At 44.9% G+C, this 25,122-nt stretch overlaps 1 protein-coding gene across 6 annotated transcripts in view; it reads right to left on the bottom strand.

Annotated features, from left to right (window-relative positions):
* TIAM2 (TIAM Rac1 associated GEF 2) overlaps positions 1-25,122 on the bottom strand; it is a 200,736-nt gene that overhangs the window by 31,834 nt on the left and 143,780 nt on the right. For 5 of the 6 annotated variants that reach the window (XM_039873856.1, XM_039873857.1, XM_039873862.1 and 2 more), the window contains one exon: positions 14,271-14,374. The exons of the other annotated variant lie outside the window; for it this stretch is intronic. In XM_039873856.1, the coding sequence (XP_039729790.1) occupies positions 14,271-14,374 (104 nt within the window). The remainder of the gene's footprint in view (positions 1-14,270; positions 14,375-25,122) is intronic. 6 annotated transcript variants of the gene reach the window in all.

The following is a 25,122-nucleotide window of genomic DNA, read 5'->3' as shown; positions in this document are numbered from 1 at the left end:
CTGCCATCTGTTGTTGCAAATACAGTTTTATTAGCACTGGGCCACCTCGTTCATCGGCCGACTGTCCACGGCTGCCCCCGCACTCAACCGCAGAGCTGAGCGGTTGCCAGAACCTAAAATATTTACTGTCTGGCCCTTTACAGGAAAAGTTTGCCAAACTCTGCTATAAAGAGATGAACCCAGAACAAAAAAAAAAAAAAAGGATTCTTCTTTCACAATGAAGTCTCAATTAAAATTCGAAATAATCTATGCAACTTTTTCTTCCTGGAAATTTTCAGTGAGTAAATCAAAATGTAAGTTTATATGTTTTTCTAGACTACAAATGAAATCTTAATTCACGTAAGATACAAACCCTTTTATGTAGTATGCTCTCAATTGTGCCAACAAAAAAAAAAACAGAAACACCTGCGTGCTCACCTGGCTAGGATCCAGGGCTCAGAAAAACGACTTAAATTTTCTTAACAGTTTTTACTTTGTGCTGCTTTAGAATGGATGGAATGATTCAGTTTGCTTTTCCTGTGCCTTGGGACGTTAAGACCTATATTTAAATGTTTTCCTGTCATTATATCATTTAACATTCATTATGACTATGTTTATCTAGTTAAAAAAAGTCTCTAAACCAATATCTTTTGATTTTTTTTGGAAAACACTTATACTTAACTATGACTTTTCTTATCTACCAACACTATCCTCCACCCACTTTCCATCCACAGGTCTAAGCTGTTTTTCTCTTCCATTTTTCTCTAGCCAACTTTTGTTCTGATAATTATATAAATTCATTTAAACGTGTGTATTTACAATAAGTCCCCCTTTTAACATTTAACGCTATCATTCTGGTCGGTTTCCATGTTTACTGCCAGTTTTCTCAAAAAACATTTCTATTCAACATTTTATTATGTCTCTGACTTTATTCTTGGCAACAGTTAATACTATTGAGACATTTTTGTAGGAAAGGTCATTAAGTGTTACGTAGTGTTAGAAGGTACAAGGTTGAGATTTTTTCCTATATTTGTCACTTTGTTCGAAGAGAAAACACGTAATAACACCAATCATAATCAAATTCTTTGGCAAATCTGTTAGCCACCGATTTTCTGGGCAGGTAAAGTCTACACTGTAAACAGAAGACCGAGGACAGCGCAGCTGAATCCCGCAGAGTCAGGGGTAACAGTTCAGCCTGGGTCCAGCTTTGCTCAAGACATCTCTGCCCAGCTACCCTCGCCCAGACTGTCCCCCTGCTGAGCATGCTCCCTTTCTACGGTTCCCGAAGAAGTATGTTTTCTTTCTCGTGGTAACCCACGTGGGCTCCTGGTTCCCTTACCTAGAAAAAGTAGGGCAACACCTGGTTCCAGCTACAGATCAAGCACTCAGCTCTGAGAGCGGTTTTGAGATGCTCAGAAAACTATAATTCAGCGGCATCTGGTCCAGTTCCTTGATGCTATTCCTCAGGCATCTTAGATCAGCTTCCAGACTGTCGTAGAGTTGCGCCCCCTGCTGGCTCTATCTAGTTGGCTTGGTCTATCTTGTTTTGGAACCTAGGCCTTAGGTCTCCCTGTCCTCTTGGATTCCTCTTATTGGTGGGGTTTGGGGATCGTGGGGGGGTGCTCATTAATGAAGAGCAATGAAGGGCAGACTGATACGGTCAACTTGCTGTCTGCCCTTCATTGCTCTTAATGGTTGTCACCCTACCACTGTCCAAGCTGTCTTTCTATGAGATCATTATCGACATATTGTTGCCATATAATTTTATCTCAGGAAATATGTTTGGAGGAATCCACAAGCTAGACGCTATGATGACACCTACCACCAGAGTTGTTTTTTTAGACTACTTTACCGTTGTTGAAAGGTGCCGTTTTTCTTGTAATGTTTCTCCCACCACCGAAAAGAGTGGGAAAAATAGCAAATAACACAGAAGCAACAAGAGTATTAGAAGGTCATTTCCAAAGACATTTTTACCCTTCAAAGGATGGGATTGGGGGGGGAGGGGCGGGACTCTATATAAATGTAATTATGTAAGGAGGGAGCTCCAATGGGAAACCCGACATTGAAAAGGCATGCTCAGATTAGTTAGTGGCTATAAAATGCTGGAGAAATCTTCTCTAAGAATTATTGACAAAATTATGGATTCAGTATAACTAGACCCCTCTAGTGTATGCAGACAGTACCCGCGGAGGGGACACTCAGCTGCTGCCACGTAGAAGAGGCAGAAGGAAGCCAGCCGACCAGTTCCGGGAGGAGAAGAACACGTCTGCTCCGATGTAAGTGGTTTTCTGGAACACTCCTCTGCTTAAATGTACCCCAAATATAGCTTTAAGTGGTTTTTTAAAAAGACCAGTATCTATTTTTTGTACCATATGAATTTTAAGGTTATTATATAGCGGCAGATTTTAAAACACAAATTTTATCTACTAAATAAGTCAAAGGCAAAAACGTTTTGTACTACACATAGTACAAAAACTACACTTCACGTTATCAGACTAATTACTATTTAGATGCAAGTATCAGCTAGTAATACCTGGTGTTCCTGGCTGTAAGAACTTTTCTGCTAGAGGTTTCAAATGATTTGATAGTAGCAACTACTGACATTTCATTAAATGGCTCTATAAAATAGATTCTTTAAAGGATAAGACAAAACAAAAACACATTTATGTAGCTTAACCAAATTTGTAAATAAAGCTAAAGAACCAAAAAGTTGTGTCCAGATTTCTAACATTCTACATTCAACTTAACAAATATTGCTGCTCTGCCCCTAAGTCAATTTTGAGAGTAAATACACAAGTATTTCATGTCTCTGATATTTACACACATAGTTATTTCTTTGGTTTTTCACGTTTTTCCTACGATCGGTGCCACATTCTCCTTACTGGGCAGTCTGGTACCGTGACAAGAAGTAGCTTTAGAATCTGACAGAGCAGGGTCTGACCACCAGACCTATCACTGGCTGGCCTGTTAACTTCTCCTATCTCATTTTCCCACGCTAAACGGGGCCAGTGATATCTATTTAATGGGTTGTCATGGAGAAAATGGGTTTAAATGAGATAACGGATACAAAATTCACAGTGCATGCTAAGGGCCGTGCCAGCATCCTTGCTCGGAGCCCCCTGCAGTTTGCAAAGCCATTTCACACGCGTGACTCTTTAAGTTCACTGCCTCAAAACCACCGTGGAAATGGAATCCCATTCTTTTCAACGAATAAGGGTTTAAGGATTCAGGGCTGAGGCTCCAGCACTCCATCCCACTGTCCCTCCTCCCATCTGCCCTGGCAACAGTGAGTCCAGAGACAAACATCCTTCTTCTCCAACTTCACCCAGCAGGCGGATGAGACCCTTCTGATGAATCCTCTTCTCTCTCTTCTATGTCCCACTCTCCAAATGTAAAGTCAACTGTACCTGGCCATAGGGACAATGACAGTCAACCCAAGGTGCCGGCAACACTCGGACACCGAGGAAGGAGCCACAAAACAGCCAGCACCTGCCTCCGCTCTGTTAACGTGCTCCGGAAGAAACCGAGCCGTGGTTTCCCTACCTGGGGCAGGTAGACAGGAGCATGTGCGCTGGTTTGGGGAACGTGGGGAGCCATTTCCTGGCCCTGAGTTTGATGCGAATTATGAATTCTTAAGGAACTTTCCTGAACATTTAAACTTCACCATCCACAGTCTCTTGCTGCCACTTAGAAGCGGTGCCATCACGGATGCACAGTGAGCCAACGTGGCCAGCTGGCAAGCATGCATGGCCCCTACTGTCGCTTTAAGAAGAAGGCCCTTTTCTTTATTCCCTCCAGAGGTCGGTCCCTTTGTGACATCTTTAACCATTACACCAACTTCTACTGACTGCCCTTTCATTAGGTGATGCGGGTCAAGGATGCCCCGCAATCATTTATGACGAATGGTACATGGGTCAGGAGAGAAGGTTGAGGCACTCCGATTTGTCATATCCCCTTCATGCTTAAAAAGGACTGATTTTCAGTTCTAATATTCAGCTAAAAACAATGCTTGGAATCTGGTTTCAAAAAAAACTACAGCTTTAGGGAGAAAAAATCAAAAATAATGTAAAACATTAAGTTATTTTGTTAATATCCTGACAGTATTTGTTTATATATATTTTTTGCTAGATTTAAGCAATGTGATAATCAAGTCTGATACATTACTCTGGATTACTTCTTATTGACGAGGTCTCAAAAGAATCATCTCATATGGAATAACGTGTGCTTCGTACACATTTCTCTGAGACTTTACCACCAACCAATCTCTAAAATCTCACACTGACTAAATAGTAGAAGTGAAATCATCAAATTTAAACTCGGCCAACGATTACTTTCAGGAAACGGTTTGGCAATCACCAGGCTGATGGGGCCGGGCCAGTCTGCTCATCTGATTATCCTTTACCTCGCGACTGGACAGACGGTGAAGGGATGGATCCTAGAGAATTCCAGTGGCCGCTCAAAGTAGCCTGAGAGGCAGAACAGTGACCCACGTTATACACTGTGGTTTGTAAGCAGCGAGCAACAAAACCCCAGGCTGTGCAAGTGTCGGGCTGGAACTTTCTAAGTAATTGCACGTCTAAGGGCTTCCTCGTCTGACACGTTGTCTGTAACCACGGGAGAATTCAGGTGGCAGCGGAGAGTCGGCCAGCGTGAAGGAAGGTGAACCGAGGAGGAGGAGGAACTTGCTGGAAGCTGAACAAACACAAGGAGGCCGGAGGAGGTGACAACAAACACAAGAATGAAAAGGAGAAAAGAGAGAGAGTGGGGTGGGGGCGGCCTCTTCCACATACCTGCGTTTTTCTCCTGTCTCCCAAATTAGTGACAGGTGTATTTTTTGTTGCCCTGTTCTTCATGCTGTTATCAAGAGCAGGAGACTGACTTACAAAACGGCCACTCCAGTCTTTACTCTCAGCAGTGAGAAGCTGGGATCTGAGATGGCGAACACGCCATGACCTCCCTAGGCAGAGTCTCTCCACGACCTCTCCTCTCTCAGCCACCTCGCCCCGAACACAGAGTGGCACACGCATCTACTCAGAGCTGAGACTGGAGAGGAAATTGCCAAGTGACGCAGAGCTATTTCTCAGAACTTACTTTTTTTTAAAGTGAAAGCGGCTACACTCTGTGTTTGGGGCCTTATTAAAAAGTGAGAATGTGCTATGAGTAATGAAAGGCATAAATGAAGAACATACATCTTCATTTATCCGGCACAAAGTTTTCATTGAACTGCAATCTCTAAGTATACACAATATTTAAAGAAGGCACCAGCATGACTACTTCACATGACAGTGGCTAACCCTGCCAACGCCTTTGTGAAGGAGATTTTTCATGAACGAATGGACAAACCAGTGGGACACTACACCGACCCCATTCTTGGTAAATATTAAAGACAAAACAGATAGGATTCATGGTGCCCAAATAGTGGCCAGACAAAATGAGATCATACTTGTGGCTGCTATTTCTTCAAAAGGAAGGAAAGCGGTGAGCAGCCACAAAGCCTTAGCTCGCTTGCGGGTGTGATGGTGGCCAAGGTGAAGTTCGATTCTCAGTATCCTCAGACCACGACTCGAACCACCTCTGAACTGAGCGTATAAACCTTCCCGTCCTGGAGGTCGGACAGCTGTTTATTTTACCAAAGCGAATACTGTAACATTTTGGTCTGCAACCAAATTTTAAATTCATGCCCCTGCCCCCAACTCATTTTTTTTCGCTGATTCTAGAAAATAAAACTTTTTAAAATGCTAAAACACCTGCACGTACTGTTGCATTCGGTATTCAAGAATCTAGGGATGTCTAACCACCACCGTCGATATTGTCTCTTCCGGTCGTGACCTAATAATTTATTTGCCATTTAGAGAGGGGTTGTTATTTATTTAAAGCGTTAACGGCCAATCCCACCCAAACAATTAGGCTTGATAAAAATAAAGTTCAAAATGCTACTTGACTAAACAAACGGTGCTTTTCATTTTGTAGGCACTTGACAATTGATTCTGTAATATCAGTAATATTAAGTGAAGACAGAAGCTAGACTATTTAGATGTTTACTGAAAGTCAGAATTTTGAACCTAGAATTTCTAGATTCCTAAGGGCTGGGGGCAATCCACAGTGAAGCATGATGAGGTCAGCGAACTCCTGGAATCGTGGACCACTGTTACGTGTGTATATGAGCAATTTTCTGAGGGTTCACAGCTTTCATCAGATACTCATTCGGTCTGCTCTACATAACTTCCTAAACAAGGAAAGAGAGTAAAAGACCAGAGCGGATATGGGAATAAGGTATCTAACCATCTTCACCTTCATAAACCATTGAAGTTTTAACTTTGATAACTGTCCGAAGGACCATAATAGATCAATACTAATTCTACTTGGATTCTTCTGAAATTTAGTTTTCTTCTAAGCACCTCTCTGGATTCATGAGGACAAAAGACCATGCCAAGCAAAAGATGGCGTTAGAAAAAGTGTGTAGGCAGAAAGATGGGGAACAGTGGGCCCCAGCAGCACACACAGAGCCAGGATGGGGCTCCGAGACTGGCAGACCCGCCCCTCGCCTGCATCGATGCAGAAGTTTGATGACTTCTCCAAGCACAAAGCGGTTTCAGTGTAAGACTTGGGGCAAAGTCCCATGCGTTCTTCCTGCGAGACCACCCTATGCCCGGATGGCTTCCCCCGAGAACGGACAGAGCCTGCTCATGGGGCTTACCGAAGTTAGGATTTAGTTTGAGAAACTCAGACTCCCTGCTTTCTTCTCCCCCAAGAAGTAAAATCGAACTGAGGTCTCCATACCTCTCCAGCTCTGACCCAAGATGCCTAGAAAGGAAACAGATGGAGACACAGGTACAAACGCCACAGTGGATGGATGAGGAAGGAAGATGGAGGGACCCTACGACTTCTCCCCACCAGCATGAGCATACGGCCCATCCCTCAGCCAGCAGCACGGAACACAGGGAGGGACCTTTCTGTCCGGCCCCAGACGGAAACAAAGGGGAGGTTTCAAAGAGCAAGTCTGGAGACCCTTTCCCCACCCAAGTTGCAGGGAGCTGTCCGGCTAGTCACTGAACTTAGCCCTTTGTTTGCCTTGAAAAGGACAAACGCATCCTTCCTGAAGTCTCATCTCAGACAGGGCGGTAGCGAAATCACAGCCCCTGTTGTTTCGAAAGAGAGGATAAGGAGAGGCCTGTGCCAGAAATAAACGTGGGAAATAAGTCATGGGGCCAAGACCAGGTAGGTCCACACGCATCTCTGCCAGGTCAGGGTCAAAGCTTCGTGTGGCCTCAGCTCTGGGGAGTCTTCGAGTCTCTTTGCTGTTAGTCATCGCCCCAGCAGGGTGAGGAAGGGAGAGTCATTATCCCACCAGCCCTGGGGCTGCTTCTCCTGCGTGTGGATCCCACAGCCGGCTCCCACCCCGCAAGCCCCGATCCCACAGCCGACCCCGCTGATTCACGGGTGCCTCTACGACTTCCTCCTTCTCTCTTCATTTTGTGATTCTGAAGATGACTCTCAATAACAACTCTTTTTTTTTCAGAAAAAAAAAAAAAAGGTTGAAAAGGGAAAGTCTGGAGGAGGAGGAGGAAGCAGGGGCAGGAGGAGGCGGGCAGGACAGTGCCGTGGGCAGAAAAGGAAGAGGCTAAAAGGGAGCCGGCCCCGTGGACATGAAAGCCAGTGACCTAAGAGCAAAGGGGGAGGGGGAGACAGGGACTGCATGCCCGCCTCGACCCTGCCGGCTCCTCTGTGAGTCAGGAGCTAATCATCCCCACTTCACAGATTAGGAGAGAGGAGAGGAGAGGAGAGGGCCGTGGCCAGCCCCAGGCTCCCCCGCGCCGTGGCCTCTGCTGCCTAAACGGTATCCTATGCCAGCACAGAGCACGCGAGCCTTGTGCCGCATCTGCGACACACCCCCAGCCTCCCACGGTCCACACGTGCCAGTCCGGTCTCATTCGACTGGAAGTCCCCGTGTGTGGGCTTTAGAAGCCGCCGTGGCAAAGGCGCAGGCAGCTGAGCGCTCGTCAGGCAGCAGCCTGCTGCTGGCAGTTTGTGTGTCTCTGGGCCCCGGTCAGCCCACGGCTCTGCCGACGGCCACAGCGCCCCTTCCACTTTCAAGTTTGATTCTTCTGTCCAGGGACACGCTTGGCGGGGCCTGAACCCCTAGGACCACACCCTGTGGCCACTTTGACAGGGAGGCAGCTGTGAAAGGAACTGGAGAGAGAGGCCACCACCGGCAAGATCAGCGCCTTCTCATCAACTCCACTGTTTGTCCTTCGTCCACTGGACAGGCTCTGCCTTCCCAGACCGCTCCCATGCGGCCGCCACTCACGCAGTGTGCCCGCTTCCGAGCTGTCACGCCACCTGCACCTCGGGCTCACTGCTCCCACCTGTGGTCAGCCCTCCCCACGCTCCGCACGGGGACCCGGTTTTCTCTTTCTCTCTTGCTCGGTTGGCACTGTGGGGGACATCTCTCACCTACTGAAGATGTAAGTGATCCCTGGCAACAAGGAGGACAGGGCTCTTATGTGCTTCATGCTGCAGCGATGTCCCTTCCTGCCACACCCAGCAAAGAGCTGGCATCTCCTAACGCATCGGCCCGAATGATCAAGGATAGGCCAGGAGGAGCAGGGACTAATACCCTGAAGCTAGGAAAATGAGAAATTAAAAGAAAAAAAAAATCCAACCAACCACAAAGAGATCAAATGGCTTTTCGTACTCCAAACTAAGGACAGTCGCTTCGAACGAGTCCACAGACTTGCCACCAGGTCCCTCCAAAGGGAAGTGTGATATTCGAAAAGAACAACGCACTTGAGAACTGGTGGAAAATTCAGCTCGGCTTTGATCCGGCCTGCGTCCTTGGCGCCTCTCTACGCGCTGACATGACATCTCTCTTCTAAGAGGTGGCAAGTCTGCAAGACCTGGCAAAGTCTCCCGCGCCCCACTAAGCATCACAGCCCCCACTCCTGCTAGGGATGAAGGCAGATCCAACATCTACTATTTTTATTTAGTCATTTGAGGCGACGCTTTACAAAAGGTCATCCATTCACAACACACTACACAAGGAAAATAAGCTAAAAGGTGAGCAGGCTTTGTCTTCCTGCCTTTGAAGAGCTAAAAGGACTAACTGCCAGGGCCCTTGGTTTCCAATTCATTTTCATCTCATGGGACAGCTCGCAGGATCTGACCACTGACACTGCCCTCGGAAGCTGGTAAGGCAGCTGAGATGGGTAAGGCATGTACTAGGTGAGCAGAGGGGAAAGGGGTCACAACATGCACATATATGTGACACATCAGGACAGGGGGACTTTTAGTCTAGTGATCTCTCATATTTGTGCTTCTAGTCGTACCTGATCCTCTGAACAGCACGGGGTTGGTGGTATTGTTATTTTTACTTATAGATGAGGACACGCTGTCTTAGAAATGTTGGGTATCTTGTCCCAGGTCACATAGTGGGAAAGCCTGGTGGATCAGGACACAGATTCGGGTTTCCAACCATGAGGTCAATAGCTCTATTATACCAGTGCCTATGAGAAAAGGCTACGTGGAACTCAATCATCGTGAAAGACAACTGTCTCACTCCTGGAAAATATCAGACCCCAAGTCACTTTTCAGGGACAATGAGTTTGCTTCGAGGATGCGCGCTCTCTCTCTCTCTCTGCTCATTCATCCAGGGATTATGTCAGATAACATGCGTTTAGAAATAGGTATGTTTAGCTTTTCTATAAAAGGTCACGATTACATTCATCTATTGAATAGCAGCCATGGAGAAAGGCTACTACTTATAAATAAATTATATCTTAGTTTGACTTTTTAACAAAAACATCCTATAACCAAACAGATCTCGAAATAATGCAGGAGACTCGAAGGTATGAAAGATGCGTAATTTGAAAATGCTGGAAAATAAATCATGTAGCCCAATAATCTTTTTCTTTCCCTGTTGCCTCTTAGCTCTGCTAGCTCTTCAAAGCAATTCACGTGAAAAACTCAAAAGGTTAAGCTAAGTGGGTGAGCAGGCATTAAACACTAAATGCAAGTTATGTCCGTGCTTTGTCCTAAAACCCAGCCATTAGCGCGTGTCCCTTTATTCTTCCTTGAAAAAATAAACGGGACAAAATATATCTTCAACTTGGTTCAGTTGCAAAGAGCACAACACACAGTTGTCATGCTGTATATCTCCAGATTCTGTGTGCTCTGTTCCATCAACACAACGCCTACGAACTGTAAAAATAAGCATGGCCAAAGCTACACTAGGTGATTACATAAAATTCTCCTAAAAAAGATGAAAAATACTTCATCGGGCATAACGAAAGTAAAAACCCTGCTTACCCTGTAGAAAACGGTTTCACTTTTGTGGATTTTTTAAATAGCATTAAGTCCAATACGAGTATATGCTGCACTCCGAGGAAATTGTACAAAGCATAAAATTATTTACGGTCATCAAATTATTTCTCTTTTCAAACGTATTTTACAGAGTCAACATTTGAAATTTCCCTAAGACTTCGATATCCTTGTATTTCATTTCAAAAGGACGAAACTATTTCAGAGATCAATTTAAAGACCTACACATCCTTGGAACGAGAAAAGTTGACGGTGTCACAGAATAACTAGTATCCAAAAGAAATTCTCTTACCCTTAGTTGTAAAGAGTGCTTAACAATCAATGTCAGAATCCCTTCTGAAAAAAAAAATATATATATATCTATATATCCTTTCGGCTGCATAACAGTCTTTAGACATTTTAGAGTAAAATCAACTTTCGAGACAGAGAAAAGAAAACCATGCAAGCAAGCCCTTACATGGACCACAATCTTCATCCTTCAGAATCAAAGCCCTCGTTTACTTACGTGCTGAACATAGAAAGGGAAGTTCAAAGAGACCTGCTCCCTCTGGGAGAAACGACTGCATCTAGAGCCGGCTGGTGAGAAATGAGTAAGACACACACGTTTTCTCTTGCTCTCATTCCCAGGCAATGAAAAAAATCCCGAACTGTTCTTCCAAGTCACATTCACAACGATGTCCTAGCGCCACCAAGCTCTTCCTCCCAGGCAGCATCGGGGAAGGCCCACCCCCTTCCTCTGCATTTCTACCCCTGGCCAGGAGTCCACCCGCTCAGGGAGGGCACCAGGTTAGGGCGCACGCGGAGATGACAGAGCCGCTGAGTGCCACATCTTCAGGGCCAGCTCGGAGAGCCGAAAACGGACACAAGCAGCATTTCTGGGGGGACTGCTTAGCACACCTCCAGTTCCCAGAACAAACCAGGAACTTTCAACCCCCTCACCCAAAAAGAAATTGTTTATTCCTTTCAAACTCCAAACTATTACAATAGTGCAAGCCAACTGCTAACAAAACCAAAAAAAAAAAAAAACTCTCCCACCGAGGAGAGGTTGACAGGGGCACACAAAGAGCTGTGACAGTAATAGGTACCCTTGAAGAGAAAGAAGGCAATCAATTATGAACCATTTGCAGAAATTGTGGGGCTGTCAAAAGCCTTAGTTACAGCTGTGCTTCATCAAGCCAGGCTGCATTTGATTTTCGAGGGAAATTATTCCTTATTCTGAAGTCTAGAATATTGTTAGTAAAATATCCCAAACAGCCCAGGTTCAACCAGGGTCTAATCTGAAAGAAGTTAATGACCCCTGAGAAGGACAGATGGGTCAGACTGAAAAGCCCTGGAAACAGCGCAGGTCTTCTCTCTGCAGAGTGACCATCTCCCGTGAGCATCTCTCGTGTCCATGGGACAGCGCCAGGACGATCCCGAAAGATCCACGCCCGGCGCTTGCCGGGCACGCATCATAAATCTCCCAAGTTGCCATTTGGAAAACAGAAAAAGATTGCTTTTAGATACAGCCTGGTGTTTCTAGGAGGCTGAAAATGATAATACAGACAGAAAATTATCTTTAATTCTTAAATTTAAAATTTTCTTTTTACTCATCTCCATTGCAATTATTACTTTTGATGGTCACTGATTCCTTTCACCTAAGGAGCAAAGAACATGTGAACTGAATAATTGCTGGGCATTTAATTAGGATTTTATGTACGGAAATCCATTATTAGAGAGAGATAGGTATCTTCAAGTTTGAAAAAGGCGAGATAACCACTTGAGACTCGAGAGGAATTTGACGACAAATGCTTTACACGCTCATATTCTCTTTTAATATTTTTTCTATGTTCTTTGGCATTTATTTCCTTTCTCCTTTAACCGTTTTAATGATGAAAATTAAAGCTCAGCCCCGATTTCAAGCTGAACTGCAGCTTTCACTCTTCTAAATTTCTAACTGCTTCTCCAATGTTCATTTTATAAATGCTTTGTTACGATAGGTTGTTAAACAATGGAATCGGAAATGGCCTCAACATGGTAACTTTTTGAATATTTCATCGAATCTTAAAATAATATAAAATTTGGAGAAGAATTTCATTTCCTTCTTAAGAATTTCAATGTATAACTTAAACTGATTATAACAGAGAGGAAGTCATTATCCGTAATGGCGTTAAGTGATGCCCCAAGCTGCCACACTGTACAGTGCCCACAGGCACACTTACCTTAAATAGACAGCCTAGCTACTTGAGTGTTTCAGAAATATTTGCTTTTTCAAAAAAAATTTAAGACAAAGCAATCAAAACACAACTCTTTGATGTTCTAGCATCTATTCCTTCAAAAAAAAAAATGAGATGAATACTAGCTATAATAATGGATTCTCAAAAATAACTAACCCACCAGAGACAGAACAGAGTAGTAAGATTTAAAATGCTCATGATTTCAGTTTAGTAAAAGAAATTGCATCCTGGGAGCATAACCAGACCAGTGAAGGCGGCTGAGTATTTGCTTTGTATGAGAGTCAGAAAGAAGGGAAATTTTGAGGAGGTGGACAGGGAACAGGGAGGACAACAAAGGAAAAGGCTGAACAGAGGAGAGGCCAGGTGCCAGTGGCCGTCAGCATCCACTTGGAAGCTGGTAGGCTCCAGCTTGCTCCACCCTTCTCACAGGGAAGGTCACCGGTCACCAAAAGACACGCGCATGGCCACTCACACCAAGGTACTGGCTCGGGGTAGTATTCGTCTAAACCCACCTGGAGTGTGATCCTGATGTAAGTTTTATTTGAATACATGCCATAGCTTGTATTTCCTCCATTCTTGTTTTGTATTGAAGGCAGAGGCAAGAAATACAATAATTATTTCAAAATCAGGTAAAACTAGACTGTGCATTAAAATAGAAGCCAATGAGACCACTTCTGAAAGGATCGCTCAGAAGAGTTAAAAATGCAAGAGAGGAGTGGACTATAACGAGCATTGGCGAGAATATGGAGAACTCTCATCCATTGCTGGTGGGAATGCAGAAGGGTACGGCGCTGTGGAAAACAACACGGAATTACCACGGGGCCTGGCCATTCCCCTTCCAGATGCACGCCCTGAAGAACTGAAAACGAGGATGCAAACGAGTATTCGTATGCCAGTGTTCACCGTGGCATTACTCACCGCAGCCAAATGGTGGGAACAACCCAAATGTCCATTGACAGATGAGTGGATAAACAAATGCGGTGTAGACATACGATGCGGTATTATTCAGCCATAAAAAGAAGTGGCGTTAAGTTCTGACACACACTATGACATGGATGAACCCTAAAAACATTATACTAAATGAAATGCCCCAGAAACAACAGGACAGATATTGTTCGATCACCCTTCTATGAGGTACCTAGAACAGGCGGACAGGATTACGGCGGGGGCGGAGTGAGTGTGAGGGGCTGGGGTGAACACGGAGTGACTGCCTGGTGGGCAAAGAGTTTCCGTTCGTCGTGATGAAAAAGTTCTAGATACGGACAACCGTGGTAACGGTTGCCTAATACTGAGAATGTGCTTAACGCCACTGAAGTGTACACTCAAAAGTGCTTAAAATGGCAGATGTTATGTTTTACATATTTTACCACAACGAAATGACGACATGCCAAAAAATAACTTATCTTTGGTCAAAATATATATACAAAAGGAATGGGATAGTAGTTTACTGTGGCTTTCGGAACATGTGAGCTTTGACTTTTCTTGTCCAAACCGCCCTACCGTACGAATGACCGTGTTCACACGGCTCTATGGCAGCCTGACAGAAGGCATGGCAGGTCTGGCCAGAGCCAGTGGCTCCCTTCAGTCCTTCGCTGCAAATAAATAAAGACACTGTCGTCTGTGGGGAGAAAAACGTCTTTCATGACTGCCAGATCCGGGGACAGGACAGCTCATCTTCTTTGTCCCCCGCCTCGGGAAAAGGTGGGCATGAACGCTCGCCTGCCGCGTCCTTACTTGCGGTTTGGGACGGCATCTTACCCTGAATGTCTGCTCCGCTTTCTCCCTGGGGGAAACCTGACCCAGAGTGCCATCAGTCTGACTCCTTTTCAGGCCAGTTGTGATGTCAGGGACGTTGCTGAAATCTGCATGAAAAGGGACAAAAACATATGTGGGTTTGGCCATCGGCAGAGAGAAGTCACGACTGGTTTAAAGGCTGAGAGAGAGAGAAGAAAGGAAAATCAACGAACGACCTAGGAGGCCGCACACAGCGGTCCTCGGTGACGCTGACGTTACCACACGCACATAGCTGGTTCTGAAACGGAGCTGGGCTCCGGCCGATTGAAGAAACCGTATCTGCCTGTTGTCATCAAAGGTGACCAATGACCGATGGAAACAATGACTTGCACGCCTTGTTCCTCTTGTCATTGCTCTGCGAACCGCAGTTCACTAAACTCTGACCTTTGATCATTTATTTGGACCAAGAATCAAACAGCTGTGACTATTGTTGGTACTTCTGCATTTTGGGCTAAGTGAGGGCAAAATCACCAGGATATCTTGGAAAACCAATGACGTAATAGCGTAGATTCTTATTACAACCCACAACCTGCTCATTTACAAGTATAATTTTTTTTTCTGGGATCGACCACAATTTCATCCTAAACTGAAAGTCCCAAGAGGAACGGCAAACCTGTGTTAACCTTCCTGAGTAAGGGCTAAGAACTAATATAAAAGGTAAGTAGAGCACGTGGTTTTCCAACCTACACCTATACACATGTGCCATCTCTATTCCTTCCAGTGGTTCTAAAGTGAGCAAATGCAAGAAAGATGGAAAGATAAGCGCTATTAAAATATAACATCGGTTTACATTCTAATTCTTGTATGTGGTAGACTGTCTCCTCAACTAGGTGAAATCAGATGGTTTTGGATCCCACTTAGCTACGAGAAGTCATCAGTCTCACACCTGAATTGATTTAGGCCTCAAAGGCACGGACGGACGTTGACAAACTCTCCAGTATGGTGGGGGCAAGAACAATGACCTCTGGAAGACTTTTAGGAGCTATGGGAGCCCTAGGAGGTTGAGGGAATTCATGGATAGAAATGCTGGTATCACCAACCACTACTCAGGCACTTGCTTTTAAGACAAGACCTAAAGAAAACATTTTAATTTTCTACATAATACTGGAGTTCTAATTTCTTCTTCCTTTTACTTCTTTCAACACCCTAATCTCACCCAGATCCTCCAAGTCACACTTCATTGCTGTTGGTTGTAGAGTTAAGTTAGCCTGACATGGCAGTACTGATCACAAAAGCATGAGCTATCCCTTGGCAAATTTCAGAGAGCAGTGACAGGTGGGGATACCAGGCTCACCTCTCCCAGGTCCTTACCGCCACCCCACAGCAAGAGGACCACGCGGAAAGCAAAATTATGCCCTAAATCCAAAGTGATTCACCACTGTTCCTCCATCGCAGCTCCTGAGGCTGCTGTGTGTGCCTACTGTGCGCAGCATAAACACACCCCTCCATCCACTCATCCAACACACACATTTTGAGCACTGGCTATTTTCCAGGTGCTGTGCTAGGTGCTCGGAATACTTGTCCCTGAGTGTCCCCACTCAGCCCTGTGCGGACTTTCCTCACATCATCTGTGGCACTTTGTTGTACTCGTGTGTCTGCCTGTCCCTCCCTCCCCAGTCACCTCTCCCCCAGACTGGAAGCTCACCTTGAGAGTAGAGACCGGGTCTCATTCATCAAGGAAGAGCAACGTCACAGAAGCCATGCCACACAAAATCCACTACCTAAGTGACAGAATCGGGTCTGCATCCTTGCCGCCTGGACCTTGTAAAGAACGAACTCCGGCATTTCCAGAGTTTATCGAGTGCAGAAAATACAACACATGACTAGTTCATTGACTCCTGGTGAAGATTTCTGGGTACCTGCGGCTCGTCAGGTACGTGCCGAGTTGTGGGGATACAGCAATGGAGGAGACCTTGAGTCTACTGGGCTCGCAGAGGCAGCTCGGGCACAGGAGCTCTGGAGCCTGGAGGAGCCAGATGGATGCTCGGGAAAATAACACGGTGATGTCAAAAGCAGGTGTCATGTGAATTCTGAGTCATCTATTCCATCTATTCCCACAACTTTGGAACTTAAATGCTGAAAACTCCCCAAACCACTTTTATCTCTTCCGAAGGCAAACTGTTTACCTGGTGGCAGAACACTGTCGATGGCCTTCCTGTCGAAACCCTACCCACCCAGGATAAAAGGCTTCACTATGCATCGGTGAGGCCCATCACCAGCACTACCCATCACCTTCGGTGCCCCTTAACCTCAGGAGCCCTTTGGTGTGGCTTGCATCCTGTCTGTGGCATGAGCTGGGACAGGATGGATCCCAGCAACCAGCTCTGAGCAAGGCTGGTGGCCCCCGGGGAATCCCAAGAGGCAGTTCTAGAAGGTTCCTGAGCCCTGCCAAGATGGGAGCTCTCTGAGCTGCTCCACCACCCAAATTTCACAGACGCTGAGTCATATCTGGGTATAAACAGTCTCTGTGGTGACTGACTCCTTTCCCAACCCCACCAGCAAGGCACCATCACTGATCTTGAGATGGCGGAGCGCAGGGGACACCAAGCCTGACAGTGTCACATGTGGGGATTCCCGTTCCAGGAGCCTCAAATTTCACCAGGACCTGTATCCCTATGAAAAGTTATGTGCCCTTACCATCCTTTCCAGAGGAGAAATGAGAACAAAGTAGGTTCTGGGAGAACAGTAAACTGCCTGGGGAAAAAAAAGTGTGGGCCAGGAAAATTCGAATGTTTATTTACCAAGCTGGTTTCAACAGGCACTGCTCTGACATCCTGTCCTAGGTGCCAAATGCCTATGTATAGTCCCACTGTACTCTGCCCACGTCCTGAGCACCAGCTGCTGAAGCGAGTAAATATATCCTTCCCCTCCCAACCGAGAGCCCGGCTTCCCACCTTAGAGAGCAGCCTCATGGGGACATGTTCACGGGGACAAGTGTTAGGGCGCATTATCCCTATGCTCCCCACCCACCCGCTGCTCGTCACTCTACAGTACAGCAGTTCGGGCTAGCTCCAGAGGAGGCTTTGGCCAATATGATGGTAAATAATGAAAAAAAAAAAAAAATCAAGTCAAGGCATCTCCTTATATCTAGCAAATACACACACACTTTTGCTTCTCGCCTTATCCTGTGGAAGTGAACCGCCGGGGTGGGGCCCAGCAACGTCAAACGTCTAGCATCTCCGGTGGCCGTCGAGAGCACCTATGCAGCAGCTGAGCAGAGGCTCAGTCCCTCCTTTTGGACGGACTCACTCTGAGCAAGGCTGGTGGCCCCCGGGGATCCCAAGAGGCAGTTCTAGAAGGTTCCAGCTCCCTTGTCAGATGGGTGCTGAGCGCCAGGCACCCACAGGTACCGGGTACAACGTCAGGCAGGCACCACACGTAAAACCGGCTAAGACAGCTTTCTCCTTCAACAAGCAAACATCTGCCGGACAGTGACGACGCAGCAGGCAGGCTGCCCCGGAAGATGACGGCCTCCCCGCTCCCCTGCTCGCCCCACAGGTCCTCCAGACGAGGGAAACAGCCTTCAGGTACGAGACACAGGTCCTCCAGACGAGGGAAACAGCCTTCAGGTACGAGACGCCTGGTAGCACACTGTCCGCCCGTTCTGCGCATCAGGACAGACCCCACCGGTGTCACTATCAGCCACGCAGCTTGCCACCCCAAATCCTTTACAATTAAAGGGCAAAATCTACGTTCAAGTCACTTCCTGCACATCAACTTAAAAATAGAAACATCAGGAAATGCTAAAGTTAGGTCACCTCAGCCTACAGCTCATACAGAATTCAAGTTACATTTACATCCCTTCCAGATCCAATCTCACCTAGTTAGTATGCAGGAGTGTGGGCTCTGCATCGATCTCTCTCTCTCTCTCTCTCTCTCTCTCTCTCTCTCTACCTCCCCGCCTCCCTCCCCCCCACCCCACACGACACGGCATAAGGAGCACCAGGCTGTGATATGTATGACCAGGAATTCTTGGGAAATGGGTGGCACTGGAAAGCCTGGGAGAGGGCCTGGGCACACGGTGTCCCTGCCAGTCTCCTGCCTGCTACTTCTCAGGAGCTCTCACTCCGCTCCGCAGGCAGCTACAGTGTTTGGCCCATTCAGCTGATGCCATCCTATAACCCCAGTCTCGCTGGCTGCTTCCTCTTTACTCAACCAGGTAGCGAAAGAAGAGGCAGCAAGTTCTTTGCAGTCCAGAGGCACCACCCAGGTGGCTGCCAGCAGAGCCTGGAGACACCAGGCAGCTGGGTCTCAGGGAAGGTGAACAAGGCCCTCTGCTTGTGCTGCAGCAGGAGCTGGCCACAGGAAGACGGGGCAACCGGTTCACAGAAAAGAGGGATCCAGAACCCCTCCTGAAAAGTCTGAGAATATCTCCTGCGGTCTCAGAAATAGCAACTGTAAGAGGAATCAAGTTACAATCTCAAGATGACACAGATCCCCAGGCCAAAAACAAGAAACCAAAATGAAAGAACATTTGTTTCCATTATCTGGTACAAAGAGACTTTTCTTTTTTTCTTTTTTCTTTTTTCTTTTTTTTTTTTTGAGAAACTAACGTTGGTGGTCAGAGCATCAGGAAAAGCTCTGCTCACTTTGTGGGTTGTGGATTCACTTGAAGTACACAGAAAGGACGGGCCAGGAGGATGGAGATTATTTTTACACTATGTTTTTCATGCTTCTAAGCGTGCACTGCAGCACACAGATTCCCAACACTGTCAAATCTAAAGTATCTATCTATATAATAATATATACTTTTACTATCCTGAAATAAAATTCACTCTTAAGCTACCTCCACACATAATTTCTCACACACACACACACACACACACACAAAGCAATAATGGCAACACAGGGAGAAAAGTCAATGAAAAATAATTTGTAATTTAAGAAAATGCTTCAACATGGAGATGCTCGGGCGCAATCAGTCCAGAAGCTCGTCACTCACTCACTCCACAGACAATCGGTCGATGACTCAGCTTCATCACACATCGATGTCGGCGTGTCCTGGTGTCAACTCAAATGCATACGGGCTGTTGCCACCAGCGACATGATTTTCCAAAAGGACAAAAACTCTTGACAAAGTTCTGAACAAAACACAAGACAAACTCCCCTTGATTTATTGGGTTGTTGCATATCTACAAGACCGAAAGCACCCTAAAGCTGTGTGTGGGGTGGGGGATAATTTGTGTTTATTTGCAAAATGGAGCTAGTTTTTGGCTCAGATAAATATGCACATGAATGTCCAGTGGAAGAATTCTGTGATGCAAGGGATTCACCTGAGCATGCAGGACATCCGGCGACCGTGTCCGCAACCACTAAATGCCACTTTCCCCCAGTTCATTATCAAAACCAGAAACAGACCCATAAACTTCCAAAATATCCCTGGTGGGCAGTACTCCTTCTGCCAAGAGCCATCTCTCCCTCTCTCTGTGGACAGGACCTCAACTTTACCTCTGGGAGGGTCAGTGACACCAGAGGATGCAAAACGCACCGAAAAGCACACAGCTGAGAGCAAGAGCAAAGGGAAGGATGGCTCCTTCGCTTCTGGAAGGAAGAGGAGAGGTGCTCACCGGCAATGAGAAGAAAGACAGCACTCAGACACGCAGTGCAGCATATTTAACTGCGACTGTCATCTCGGGCCCAGAAATGGGTTAGCCGATTAAATCATGAACCCCTAGACCCCCTCTGAGGTGAAAACTATAACAATGCTGTGAAGAAGACTAAAAAAAAAATCTAAAATAGCAAAAAAGTTACAAGTATATCATAAATGGCTGAATTAAGTTTTAAGTTTTCGACTACATAATCCCCTATGACGTTAGCTCTACACCTTTGACATCAAACAGCTTTATGTTTACTTACATTCAGATGACAGTGTGTGTGAATTGTTATTAATCTACTTGATTTATTCGATTTCTCTATTCGGTTTCTCAGAATGTCCACTATGTAATTCCATAGGTGAGCGGCTTGTGGGGAATCAATACATTTTAGATCTGAAAAGAAACTCAGAAATTATCCAACTCAATTCTTTTATCTTTTTATTTGCTTTTTTTCTTATTATTGTTTGTTTGTTTGTTTTTAATGTGAATGCAATTTTACGAAAAGGCAAAGGTCTTTGTAAATCCAAGCTGCCAGTGGAAGGAGTCAGCATTTTGTAAATATGACATTACAATTCTTTTTTTAGTTTTCCAAGCTACACCCGCTACTATAAAATTCTGCATTAACGCTCATGACACAAACTTTATCATGGTGTCAAGAGCACATTGAGCACTAAGTTCATTTGCACAGAACTTAAACTCTCCTAAGATTTTTAAATTTGCAAGCTTTGTATAATGATTATTTTTAATTAACTCATATTTCCCTAAATTTTTCTTATGTTTTTACTCAAATATTCAGTGGTTTGTGACATTTTTCATTAATCACATTTGCAGTGCTCTGTCATCTAGGCAAACATTACTCTTCATCAGTCAGCGAAATAAAATAAAAATAAAACCAATTAAATGGAATAACAGAAATAACAGATGGACTATTCAGTGAGAGAAAAAAAATCACTCTGAGTTGGCCAAGTTCAAAGGCTATTCAAGTCCAAAACTGCGCCACTCACAAAGAGACCACCATTAATATTATGTGCTTCTGGTATAAAGATTAACCTACTTTTCTAAAGATATCTGGGACTCTATATTTCTTTATTGTTATGATTCTCTTGTCAAGAAAATTCAAAGCATCAGTTTGAATGTCATTGTTAAGCCTGCAGAGAAGTAAATTCTATCACAGCATAAATACCAAGCTAGAAAAATGTAAATTTTATAAACCTTCCAAGTCCACTTAACCTGAGGTCACAGCCAACTGCTGATGTTCTCGACAGTGCGAGATGTCTGGCGATAAACAAAGAGAAGTGAATCCTGGCAGGAAATGTTTCTTAATAGCAGGCTGTCATGATTTGAATCAATTTATCTTGTGATAAACATTCTCGGAGTCTGAAAGACTATGCAGAAAAACAGGAATATGGCAAGTGTTTTCAGGGCAGAGATATGCTACAGGCACCCTCCATGCTGATTACAACCTAGCGGAGGAAGGGCTTCTTAGAAGAGGGGAGAAGAGAGTTGGGGTGTACCTTCATTCTCGTTCTCCATGAGGGCTATGGCTGTGACAGAGGCACGTGGTTAGCCCACAGAAAGGAGGCAAAGGGCCTCTCATTGTACCTTCTGAGGTCCCTGATGAAAATACGAGGTCGATGGTAAAGCATTCGATTCTATCAGAAACCGATTCCCGCCAGAGCTAAGAAGACTAACTAGATGTCAAACTTAATTGCATTCAGGAGCATATAACAGACACCACTGTTTTTCAGACACTTGAAGAACTTTAATGAAGTAGAATTTAAGTTCAAAATCCGTATGAACTACTTAGTTGGAAATCTATTTAAAGACTCTGAGAAGAAACCTAAGAAAAGAACAAAAACGTACACACAAGATTCTATTAGGGAATGTGCTATGGGAAAAAGAACACCTGCAGAACACCTGCTTTCAGGAAGTGCTGCTGTTCTGTGGGATTCAAAGAGGATAAAACAGAATATTACTCAGCCATGAAGAAGAGTGAAGTACTGATTCATGCTACGACACTGATGAACCTAGAGAACATCATGCTAAATAAAAGAAGGCGGACACGAAGGTCTATTTTGTATCATTCCATTTGCATATGTGAAATGTCCAGATTAGGCATGTGCACAGAACGGGGAGTAGATTAGTGGTTGTCAGGGGCTGGGGGTTTGGGGAAGTTATGAGTGACTGCTGGTGAGTACAGGGTTCCTCTTTGAGGTGAAGAAAATGTTCTGGAATTAACGGTGCTGGTTGCATAACTTCATTAATATACTAAAAATCACTTAACTGTACACTTTAAAGAATTTAATGGTATGTGAATTATATATATATATTTTTAAGATAAGAATGTCAGTGCCTATTTTACAGGACAGAAATTAGAGTATAAAACACCACGAAAAGTGGGTTCCAAAGAACCAAATCACACAAAACATACAATCACAGCACTGTCAGGTTAATGAAAATCTGTAAATTTACAAAAAAAGGCACGAGAATAAAGATAGTGAAACTATGACTGAACACTTGACCTCTGCCTGGACTGAGAAAGCCCCAAATAAATGATCACGAGCCGGTCACCACCCCGCCCCCAGAGAGGAACCCGGATGAGACGAGGCCTGTCAGCCACCACCCATCTAGTTACACTTGACTCTGTTTTACCACAGGGCACGTTGTCACCGGGTTTTACTTTAGGTATGTTAAGAGTGAAATCCTTGAAAAGAAAAAAGTAGTTAAAATCCCAACATTTTTCCCTCTGTGGAGGGAAAAACAAGCCAACACAGTTCTTGCCCTATCTACCACTCACCATGACCTTGTCCAAGTTACTAGCAACTCAATGTGTCTCTGTGCCTTGATTTACCCAGCTGTGAAAGTCAAATGATAATAACACATCTCTGCTCCACTGGGGTGATGTAAGGGATAATTAATGCTTTTAAGGTTCTTGGTGATCTTTATGTTTGAGACAGCCTGTTATTATTACAAAGCCTTAAACTCTTTTTCTAGGGCAGCCGAGACCTGATTCTATTTAAAGAGGTAAAGAGACTTGCTACAAAATGGAAAGCTTGATCCATTACTTTTTTTCACTTCACAAACTTTTGTGAGAAATGCAGATTTCTAGGGCCATTTAAATTGCTGCTTTAATCATATTAAATAACTGAATCTGAGAGAGAGAAATTAAAAATACTAAACTGTTTTGTCCAATCCTTTGTTTTAAGAGTTGAAGACAGGAACTTCGAGGAAGCTGCTCAAGGTCAAGCATGAGGCCAGGAGCTAGAACCCGGATGCCCTTACCCTAGATCGACAGACATTTATAAATGTTACAACTCCCAAATCAAACTTGACACACATCTCACATCAGCACTGGCCTACACTGGTGAGACAGAAGTTACTGTTCCTTTCCAGTTGTGGTTTTGATTTATGGGCCAAAATAATCCTACTCCACAGGCATCGGTCAGACCATTAAAGCTGCAGAGCAGACGGAGGACCCGAGCTGGGGTGTAAGGATCTCAGCCAAGCAGAGTCATGGGCCATCCCAGAGTCCCCTACACATGGGCACGCATGGGTGCGTCTCAGCACAATCCCCTTGCAGTCATTTATGAAGGAGTCTGGGAAGCTCCAAGGTGCGCTCAAAAGATTCTTTCTACCCCCAGAACCCACTGTCAGGAATGCTAACTTGATGTTAAGAGATTAATAACTTTCCCTCCAGTCAATGGATATTTGACTGGAACACCTGCTATTCACCAAGAACTGCGTTAGCTGCGGTCCGGTACATCTTCGTAGTCCTCAGAGTCTCTGTTTTTCACGAGATTTTCAATCTAGTAGGTAAACCGTGACAAACGCATAGAGTGATATCGCAAGGCCATAAATCTTAACTCCCCTATCAGGTATACAGATGAAATATGTTTAGAGTTCAAAAGAAGAAGAACCCGCGATCCCTCCAAGATAACATGCAGGGAGCCCCACTCCCCCTCCTTGTGGAATACGGTCCTAAAAGAGAGGCATGAAAATTGAGCTATAGGTTCTGAAAAGACTTCTATTCCTAGGATCTAAACAGATTATAAAATTTCTACTTACGCCTCACCTTTTAAACACACCTGATATGTATTTTAATCTTCTCCTTCCCCAGTGAAGTCACAGTGACCTGCTGAATATCAGAGACCATCCAAGTAGGGCTAGGGCTCACCTGACGAGTGGCATTTTGGGGTCGCAGGCATCAAGCTTATGAAAGCTGGGCTTCTTATCAACACTGCCAGCCCCTTTTCCTCGATCATTTTTATTTAAAAAAATACTGACAAAATTCAAATAATTATGCTAACACTACTGTGCAAAGGTGCCCAGACTTCACAGAAGCATGATGTTTCACCGACTGAAACACAGAAGTCAGAGCTGGATTTACAAACGTCATTTTAGGAATAAATAACTAGTGTTGGAAAGGTAAATGTAGAAAAGTTAAGACCACCATGTCCTGTACATAGAAGCTTCTGAGAGCTCCCTTGGGAATTCCAAATCCAGCAGGAAGCCCACTGGGGCCTTCTGGAGGATGGGCCTTCTATAAACTGTCCCAGGTAGTCCAGACCTGCCCACCATCCAGGGCCCGCTGGTGGGGCTCCTCGCAGAAGACACAAACTAATTCTGCTAACGAGTTCACATGTGTCTTTCCAAGTACGTTTTCCCAGCGCTCCTAGCAAGTAACGAAGCTGGACAACTGGAACTTTGTCAGATTTTCCCATAACATGTTAAAGATGGTAATAGCCAAAAAGCAGAACAGGATAAAAAGGATTAATACGAGAATGGACAGTTTATAAATGACTAGTCAGAGCTGAATCCTGTAGGGTCAGAAATAAATTTATAAGATGTAATAAATCATAACTGAACAGTTTGAAGTGAAAGCGATTGATTTGCTGCACTTGTATTTCAAATGTTATTGATTTCTCCTGTAAACGAACATGTCTGCCTTACGCTCGGAGTGGAAATCTTTAAACTAAGCAATTCATCGCTCCCATCCCCTCCCTTTCCCTTTATGTTGTTAATTTAGATTAATTTTGTGGGGGTTTCTGGATAGGCTTTCAGGATAAGTCATTTAAAAACTTTCTAGGTGGAGGGAACAGTCTCCACCCAGAGGGGGAACACAAGATGTGCTGAAATGAACTCCTGGGGTCCCCCAGAGCTGCCCACAGCCGGCCTCTCCATCATTGCTCAGCCAGACCTGGGAGTCATCCTGGCCTCCTCTC

Source organism: Pteropus medius, unplaced genomic scaffold (genome assembly GCF_902729225.1).
Source record: "Pteropus medius unplaced genomic scaffold, Ma_sr-lr_union100, whole genome shotgun sequence".
Taxonomy (NCBI): Eukaryota; Metazoa; Chordata; class Mammalia; order Chiroptera; family Pteropodidae; genus Pteropus; species Pteropus medius.
The sequence above is the reverse complement of the archived record's forward strand: the minus strand, read 5'-3'. Positions and strand labels throughout refer to the sequence as shown.